This window comes from Lactuca virosa, chromosome 8 (genome assembly GCF_052849685.1).
Source record: "Lactuca virosa cultivar CGN04683 chromosome 8, Lactuca_virosa_CGN04683_v6, whole genome shotgun sequence".
Taxonomy (NCBI): Eukaryota; Viridiplantae; Streptophyta; class Magnoliopsida; order Asterales; family Asteraceae; genus Lactuca; species Lactuca virosa.
The window spans coordinates 123,618,602-123,628,938 of NC_136433.1; the positions used below are offsets into that span (position 1 = coordinate 123,618,602).

Consider the following 10,337-nt stretch of genomic DNA (forward strand, 5'->3'; position numbering starts at 1 on the left):
TAAGACAAATGTTAATTTTCTTTTCACAAATCAGGTGAATGCACATGCTATTATGTTAATGCTAACTTTCAAAAATATGCAAGCACATCAAGAAGAGGCACCTTACACCTAGACAACTTTTAAGATACCATTTTCAATTTGCATGATCCAAGTAACTTTTCTTGATAGAATTTCAAAACACCTGGAGCTTCTTTCTCATATCTTTCCAATCTCTTGATGAATATATTATCCTTACACTTCAACCACCAACTGAAACCACTTTTATCTTTCAACAAGCCATTGTCCAAACAATATTGGTAAACCAAACTTCTTGGAATAGTCCTTTTCTCCAAACTATATGAAAGGAGCATAGCATTCTTTGCAACAAAGGATGTCTCAAACCCCATCTTATTAACATGAAAAACCATCACTTGATTGAATTTCTCCTCTGATGTCTTCATAAACCATGGATAAGTCCTAAAGGCTTGCAAGATCTGAGCTTTAGACCAACCCCATTTCTCATAAGTCTCCATCTTCTTCTCCCAAGTCGACTTGCTTAGTGACCTAACCACGCTAATTGCTAACATGAAATTCGGTTTCAAAGGATCAAAACCCATTTCCACAACTTCCTCCACAACCTTTTTGAACAATTCTGGACTAACTACAAAATATTTAGGTAAGTGAGTTAATACGTATAACATATTTGATCCTGGAACACCAACATCTCGCAATAATTCTATATTTGGAGCCAAATTTGCCTGGTAATCAAGACCCAAGTACCATGGAAACTTCCTGATTGCAATAAGAGCTCTATCATTGGATTGAAGCAAATCTCTGAGTAAATTTAAGGAAGGTTCTATGTGATTCTTTAAGCTTCTACCTAGGAGCCTAGGATTTGCAGTTAATAACCTAACAATATCCGATTCTGAAAGTCCTATAGAACATAAAAACTCAAATTTGGGTAAAAGGTTTTTTTCTGGTTTACATGTGAGCGCCGTAGGGAATTTTCGAACCAAAAGAGCGATTTGGATTTCTGTGAAGCCTTGATTCTTGAAAAATGCTATGACAGAGTCTGCTCGATCTGGGGTTTTGATGTTTAACTTTTTGGAAGCTGAAATCGCCTTGTCTAGAGGGAATCCAAATGAATCTATGAGGTAAAAAACTGTGAATGAGTTATCTGATGCTGCTGCTTGTGACGAAGATGATGAGCGAGGAAACAGTCTATGAACCGATGTTGTTCTGAATACAGAAAATGTCAAATTTCTGCGGACGAGATTCAACATTGTGAGTAAAATTCAGGGAGAAATCACCGACCTACATTTGGGGGCACCACTTTTGTATGCGATTAAATCTCTGGAAATCGTGCTTTCTCTATGATCGATGTTCTTTCAAGAACCCTAAGATTTCACATGTATTTTTGAGACATGTTTTAAAATGTATTTACAATTTTACAAAACCCCAAATATATGTATTCAATTTCTATTTACGATTTCACGTTAATAAAATGTTTTTTTGAAACATATTTTATATAAAATGTATATTTTAAGAAAAAAAAACAAAATTTTATTATAATATGGCTATATTAAATTTGAGTCTAAATTACTCACGAGAGTAACGAACTATCGTTTTTGCTCATATTTGGTCATTTTCCTTTTTTTTACATCATTTACCATTGAATTTGTTTTAGGTGTTCAAAAAAGACCATTATTATCAGGTATAAAAGGTTTTCAGTGAGTTTGTAATCTTCGTTAGTCTTCTCCGGCAATTTTCCGGCCGATATAAGTTTTTCGGCCAGTGTCCAGCCAAATATAGATGAAGAACTAGGTTTGTTTCAGAGGCTCGGACATGTTTGAGTGTTCTACGTCTTCATCTGTCCAAATGATTACATAAAGTTTTTTCAGATCCAAAATGATTTTAGTGTTCGTCTTCATCTTGTTCGTTTGTTTCTGAAAACGATTGTAATGTTCGTGTTCTTGATTCGTGTTCAGTTTTTTGGTTCATGTTCAAGAACACACACATTAATTGCAATCATCTTCATCAGAAATCAAAACAAAATCTAACATCTTGATCGTGTTTTTCGGGAACGAACCCAAAATCCAGAGTTCCATAAATGAAAATTCTTTAACCTATACAAAGACCGAGCATTTTTTCTTGTTCTTGAAAACCCATAAACGAAACCCTTGAAATCCAAGGGTTTTTTTTTTTTTTTTTAATGTTCTTGTGTCTTGAAAATACATATGAAATTCTCTTTCGGGTAGGAGCTCAAGAACGGATGGACGAACCCTAGATTTTAGGAGTTTTGATTTTTCTGGTTTTTGAGTTCTTTTTATCTTCAACCCTTGGATTTGGATCCAGATTTTTGTGTTCATGTATTTGTTCTAAGTTCATGTTCTTGTTCTTGACATGATTTCTGAAACTTAGAAATCGAAAACTAAAACCAATGAACAACCTGGAACGGTTTCCGACACACACCTTCTTGTTTTTTCAGATTCGTCGGAAAATTCATACATTCGCCGAAAAATTTATATTTTTGCCGGAAAATTCATATACTCACTAGAAAATTCATATACTCACTAGAAAATTCATATAGTCACCATATATTGGCCGAAAAATTCAATTTAACCGACTAAACCTACAATAGTTCATAATTGTATAATTTGAACAACTAAAACAAATTCAATTGTAAATGGTATAAAAAAATGATCAAATATAAACAAAAGCAATAGTGCGTTACCCTCCTGAATCATTTTACCTTAAAACAATCATATATTTTGTTGGGATGCGGTACCGCAAACTTTATTTTGAAGTTCTGTTCCTACTAATATATAACACTAGACGAATTCTCGCGCGTTGCGCAACGAAGATTAAAAATATATTGTTAAAATATTGAAAAATATATGTTTAAAATGGTTATGTTATTGACATTAACTTTGAGATAATATTTTTACACTAATATATATATATATATATATATATATATATATATATATATATATATATAATCTCTATTATTTTGAACAATAATATTCATTGACATCAACCCATATTCCTCATTAATAGAATTAAATATAATTATCTATTTAGTATTATTTTTAACAATTATTATTATTGATTAATTATATTTTTCCTTATGCGATCATTTTCTAATTTCAATAATGATGTTCATTTAAAATACAATTTATTTATAGCTAAATGTAATTTATAATTTGATGTTATTATCATTTAAAATTGTTATTCATTAGTTTTAAACCACTTATTATTAATAATAAGTTAAAGAAGACTTTTAAGAAACACTTAATATTATTATTAAAATGTGAAACATACACTAAATAATAAAGTGATAAGACAGACAATTTACATTTCAAAAGAGACTTGTATAGATAATATGACATAACCATGTAATTTGATTTTATTATTTGTAATTATTGCTTATTAATTTTAAAACCACTTGTTATTATTAATAAGTGAAAGAAAGTTTTAAAAAACACTTATTGTTATAATTAAAATGTTAAACATATACTAAAATATAAAGTGATAAGATAGACAATTTGTATTTTAAAAAAGGCTTACATGGATAATATGGATAATATGACATATCCATGATTTTTAATTAATTATTGTTTTGAAGCAACATGAACATACAAACATGTATACAATAGTTAATTAAATATTATATATCATCTTCAATAACATATGATCGATAACATGAATCTAATCTAATTTACATTAAAATTCCAACCACAACATACAATGATATTCTTAAAAGAATACTTAAATCAAGAAGATACAAAAAAAATTAGTATATAACAAACTTACAAATTAAAAACTTCAACATAATAACATGGCTCGAAAAATTGTTCAAAGCCCTCAAACCAACACAAAAAACTTTAAACGTGTTTTCTTTGTGAATTTTGTATGTGATTTGTATTTGTATGTTTACTCAAAAAGATTTATCTTTTTATAGTAGAGTATCCATTAATTGTTTATTAAATATATTATATAAGTTATAAAACCTTTGAATTGTTAATCATTATTAAGAGACTTTTGAGTGGTATTCATTAAAATAGGAGGTTTCAAATGCATGAGGTGTTTGCAAAATTTTATGGGGGTTTCAAATGCATGAGGTTCAAGGAAAAATGTTAGCTTTATAAGTATGTACGATGTATGATGTGGACCATATATTTGAAACAATTTGAGTAGATAATAACCAAGTTTAAGTTTTTGTGAAATTTTGTATCATTATATTTTGGTTCAAGATAGATTGAATTTAATTGCAGGTTGAATACAATTTAACGAAAATCTACAAATATTTTTTATTGCAACGGAATAGACGTCGTAGCAAAATTACTACTGAACTAAAATTTTGTAGCTAAACATTTTGCTACAAGAAATATAACGGTTACGAAATCTTATTGATAGATTTCATAGAAAACTTAGTAGTTATTCGGGTTTAGCTACGAAATTTCAGCTTTTTGCTACGAAATTTTTTCAGAGTTAAATTGATTTTTTTTTTATTTATTTTTAGAGAGAGAGAGAGAGAGAGAGAAAGATGTCATTTTAGGAGCAAAGGATTAGACTTAACGGAGTTTAACCAACGGAATTAGCCATAATGACCGTTCTTGCAAGGTTTCTCAAACCTAGATACCATCTTTTCAAGAAATTTCTCATATAGATCAATCCTGATACGTTTTTCTAAACACGTTGACCATCTATGTAATTTTATCTTATTTATATTGTGAAAGAATGTTGTAGAAAATGTTAGAAGATATTCTCTTGTACTGTATTTACATTTTTTTTAATGTTTATGTTTAGAAATATGAACAAACGAAAAGGTAAAAAAAGTTTGCACTAAAGATATTCTCTTGTAATGTTTTTGTTTGTTTCAATTGTGTTTATTTTTTACTTATTATACTATCTAAACTCTAAAGAATACGGCATGAAACATAATCTAGAATACGAGGACTTTGAGAAAATAGTGCATGCATTACAATATTATTATTATTATTATTATTATTATTATTATTATTATTATTATTATTATTATTATTATTGATGTTTAAATTATTTATAAAATACATAATAAATAATGTAATTTCATGAAATATTACCCATAATTCCATAATTCTATAGTTCCATATTATAAGGGTGAAATAGAAAATTTTAGTTGATAAATTACTCAAAAGCAAATTTGTTCCATAAGGGTGAAATAGAAATTTTTAGTTGGTAAATTACTCAAAAGCAAATTTTATTTAATGAGAAACCACTTTTACCAAACTTCATTAATTGTTTATGTGGAAAAGGAAAAGTGCAAAAGATAAACAAATGTGCATAAGAAAAAAAATCCTACTAAGTTTCCCCCACCTCACCTCATCCCCCCTCCCCCCCCCCCCCCCAACACCAATAGTCTAACATCATTCTCATAAAAACACAAATATAATTATAATGGAGGACCTGAACACGGGCATCCACTAAGGCTCATTGATTTGCAACTAGAATATCCACACTATGAAGAAGAGGAAGAAGCTGAAAATGATAGTCCTCAAATTAAGAAAGAGGGGTTTTCTAAAGTCGCATGTGGTAGGTGCAGCCAAGTAATCAACATGTACTGCTATAAATGTATGGTTATGGAAGATTCATCATGTGATTTATCACTTCACAAATTAGATCATCCATTACACCCACATCCTCTTATCCATAAGCGATTGATGTTTTATGATTGGGTATGACATGTTTGTAATCAAAACCATAAGGCATAAGTATCATGAGATGTGCTACTATTGTTCTGGATGTCATTTCCCAATTGATGTAAACTAAATTGTGTCGTGGAAGTAGGGAAAAAATCTTCTACCATTCGTGCCACCCATAGTTGCTAATATATGTTATCCCTAAGGCCATTTTATGAGATTGTAGTGCTTGTAGGAAAATACATGAAGGAATTTCCTATCAATGTAGTACCACTTATGTTGACGGCTTCACATACACAATGAATATGTTTTTTACCAGAAAAATTGCTCATCCAAGAAAGAACAAATGGTGTTTTTTTTATCATACTCATCCACTCGCCATTTCATATTCCTTCTAGTTAACAGATGAAAGAGTTAAACATCATCGTAGATGCAGAGTATGTAATTGTTATTTTTATTACTAAGGTGGATCTTTGGATTTACAAATGCGATGAATAGATGTATTATACCCATGTGGATTGCACAACATCAAGAGGAGAGCCATTTATGCCCATCTTCTTCTCTACCAATAAATAAATTGTAACATCCAAAAAATGTAGATAAAAAATTTATTTTTAAATTCATTCAAAACATACGTTACTCATATCAAATCAGTCAAAAGTGTATCATAGCAACATATTAACATAGTACAAATTCCCAAAATCTCTAAATGCGGAAACCATAGGGTGATGTGGTGCGATCATGTCGGGCCCTTCCCCTTCGAACTGGAAGTACCTGAAACATAAACTGAAAATTGTAAGCACAAAGCTTAGTGAGTTACCCCAAAATACCTCATACCATACAAACATACAACCAATCATATATGGGTGCTTGCAATCCCCTGCGGTATATTTCAACCGGATACAGTCAAGCATATTTGGGTGCTTGCAATCCCTTTCGGTCAATTTTAACCGGATACCGTCAAGCATATCTAGGTGCTTGCAATCCCCTTCGGTCTATTTCAACCGAATATCGGGTCTATTTCACCCTTACCACTACCATATAATATCATAACAAAGAATCACAGAGCCATCAAGCAAACACAGACATAATTGATAATTGTCACGAAGTCAACCATCATGCTACACCATAAACTAGTGGGCCGACATTAGTGCCTTCAACCCACAAATACAGTGAAGGAAACTCACCTCAGACTGAAGGTATCAAATCACACTCAGCGGATGACTCGCGAAATCCTCTCCCTAAGGCATAAGTATAAAACCCTAATTAGAAATTAGGTCAATAGTCTAACCAGAAAGTCCAAACTCTAATTCTTGACTTAAGGGAAAAGGGTTTCCTCACCCATGCCTTATTGGGCCTCCCCCTACCAAGGACCAAATCCATACTAGTCCAAAAAGGCATCCAAGCCCAACTACAAGGCCTTGAAGGCCCAATATGGCCCAAAAGCACCCAACATGGCCTAAATCCCAAAAATGACTTGTTTGTACTACATGTGGCCTGAGGCCCAAACCTATACCAAGTCAAAAGCCCAACAAAATTCGAGCCCAAAAATCTCATGAACCCACAGACGGTGTACGCGCGACGTACATGGCTCGTACGCCTGACGTACGCTGATGATCCGAAATCGGGGCATTGGCCTAGTACGTGCAGCGTACTCTAGAGTACGCCCGACGTATTGGTCAGTCAACACATTTTTGCTCCCATGACTTAATCTATCAAGCTCTAACGTCCAAAACTTAGATCCAAGCTCATAAAAGTGTCTTAAGCGATAAAGTTGCAAACTTTATGCTCTTGAATGCCTTATTGGGACTCAAACCATAAATTAAGCCCTCTAACTCTCTTAGGTGGTCACCAACTCATGCATGGTTGAGTCTTAACCTTCAACATATGATTTTATGACTTCATGCACTCCTAAGAGTCCAAAAGGACAACTCAAACGGCCTGGAGTATCCCATACTCCAGAAGACCAAGTTATGGGACCAAAAGATGCTAAAATCTTCCTTAAACATAGTTCCAAACTTAGAATGAGCAAGTTTCAGAATTTATACCTTCAATAGGCTAGAAATGATGCATCAACTCTGGATCTACAAGCTACTTCTTCTCCTTTGCTTCTCCTCAAGCTTCCTTATTCTTCAAAACCACAAGAGAACACGCAAACACTCTATGTAAGCTCAAAATGCACTCAAGATGGCTAGGGTTTCGAGATTAGCACTAAAAGGCAATGGAGGCTGAAAGGGTGATGCACTTGAAGGACTTAAGGACCTTAAATAGGGTGCAAACCCTAAAAATTAGGGTTTGCCCCTGGCTTGAGTATGCCCATCATATGCATGGGTACGCCCAACGTACGTCAGGATAACCCCGATAACACGCATGCCAAGAGTACGTCATGCGTACCTAATGTACGCCCAACGTAGTCACGATCCCTTCACCACTATTAAATTGAATTAAATTGAATAATATATTAATTTCATACCTGACGACTCGGGTGCTACATAAATCCTTTTATCGATTGATTTTGTTTGAATGGATTCTTATGTGTGGTATATGAGATATATCGACCAACCTTGTTATTCCATTTCAAATTTACCAGGCGTTGGCAAAACCATTAAAAATTAAAAAGATGTTCACAATCCTCGTCTAGTCGTCTTCTTCATCTCTCATTCCTTATTTCCCATTCGTTGACGAAACGTACAACGTGCCAAAACACTTATTTTTCAAAGAAAATGGAAGATCTGCAACACATACAAGTGATATAGTAACCTTAAACACGTCAACCATTATCGCCCTCTAATTTTTGTCGATCAAACAAAATGCAACGAGCAATACTCAAAGATTAAAATATGGTTATTAAAGTGCCATTACCTAATGAAAAAGACCTAATTGATATGCAACGGATGTCTTAGACCAATCATGTCCACCATTGTATATGTGAGCTAATGATGATCAGGATTACGAATTTGCTTTCCATGAGTGGTGCATTCGTCTGCCCACAGAAAACCACCTAGGTCACCCATAACATACCCTTCTTCTCATCTATTCAAATGCCCTTTGTTTATTTTTAGTGTGTTTGTTTGTGTTGTTTGTCATCTTCCTTGCAATAGATTTGCATATTGTTGTGACCAATGCAAATACTATGTTGATGTTACATGTGGATTTATACCTAAACAAATCACACATAAAACTCATCACAATCACCTTCTTTCAGTAGTTCAAAAACAATCTCCTTCAAGTAATTGTTATATGGTCTCAGACATATTGGTAATGATCCCTTCTAAATGAATGCTTATGATCATTTTCTTCAACTTTTTTTTCCGATGCAACATTTGTGATATTGATATAAATGCCGAATGTGCTTTGTTGTTATCCGAGAGAATCAGACACAAGTTTGACAAACATCCCATGCACCTAAGTTATCTCTGGATTGAGAACTATAGTAGCGAATATCTTTGTGAAATTTGTGAGGAGGATATGAATCCTCATGCATCTTTCTATTGTAAAGATTGTGTTCAGTCATACCGTTTGTGCTCCTCTAATAGTTGAGTGCGAAACAAATAACTACCATTTCCGTTGGAGAAGCATTCCTTATTTTATTAATATAATGTTCGAATGCATTTTTAACATGGTTGGCCACCCACATCCTCTCACATTTGCTTTAGGTACCCTCTCAGATGGTCAATGTAGTACTATGTGTGGCATTTACTTACCATGATATTTAAATGTCTCGAGTGTAAGTTTGTCATTGACTGCTTCTGTTGTGAGCGTTTGAACATATGATGTTTTTTTTTGGTTTCTTTTCCATAGGCTTGATTTGTAATTGCCATTCCTCTTCTTTTATATCTCCCTCTTTTGTGTGTAAAGTGATATAATAAAAAAAAATTAAATATGTAACTCTTGCAATCAACAATCTTCTTATTCATGCCTACTAATTTAACAATCTATTTATAACTAATTATTTGGAAACAATGTCGACTTAACCATCTATTTATAACTAATTATTTGGAAACAACTTCGAGTGCCTACCATCTTACCTCCCTCTTACCACATTCTCATGGGAGTCGGAGTATCTTGCTATTGTTGCATTTATAACTAATTAAGAAACTAGTTAACTATTCATATACTTTATTACTGAAAGATCTAACCACCACCGCTATGATGACCACCCTGTCACAACGAACATAGTATAATGTCCACAATTTTTTTTTTTAAAAGAGTCAACGAATATCAATAAAATGATATCATCTTCGTGTATAAATTTTGTTTTATTGACTTACACAAAAAGAAATTCAAATTTTAAGAAAACATGCTATAATTACATAGTATACAAAATCTGTCAAAGTAAATACCCAAGCTAAGGAATAAAGTCATAAAAATAGGCTAATAGCATACTTTTAATTAGACAAAATTACATAAATGTTCCGTGTTTTCAAGATTCGTAAGTTTCGCTCTCAACTTTTTTTTTTCTTTACACACGGATGGTCCTTGTGGTTTCTAAGTTTCGTCCATTTTGGCCCTTTACATTTCATAACAATTTATTTTACACCCTAGTTATATTATTTAGATATTATTTTTTTATGTTTTTTTGACCTTATGTAATAAATTACATATTCAAAACATATTTGAATATATTTAATTGAAACTTATATCATAAAAATGTAATTTTCAAAATGATACATA

At 32.4% G+C, this 10,337-nt stretch overlaps 1 protein-coding gene across 1 annotated transcript; it reads right to left on the reverse strand.

The window, feature by feature from the left end:
- On the reverse strand, window positions 1-1,403 carry LOC145129139 (uncharacterized). Its single transcript, XM_079063875.1, has one exon. The coding sequence runs from the start codon at window positions 1,260-1,262 to the stop codon at window positions 120-122; it is 1,143 nt and encodes a 380-aa protein (XP_078920001.1). The 5' UTR covers window positions 1,263-1,403; the 3' UTR covers window positions 1-119.
- Between the last annotated feature and the right edge of the window lie 8,934 nt (window positions 1,404-10,337).

What these genes read in the sequence shown, in the direction of transcription:
- LOC145129139 (XM_079063875.1), bottom strand. Translation starts at nt 1,262, where the DNA reads ATGTTGAATCTCGTCCGCAGAAATTTGACATTTTCTGTATTCAGAACA.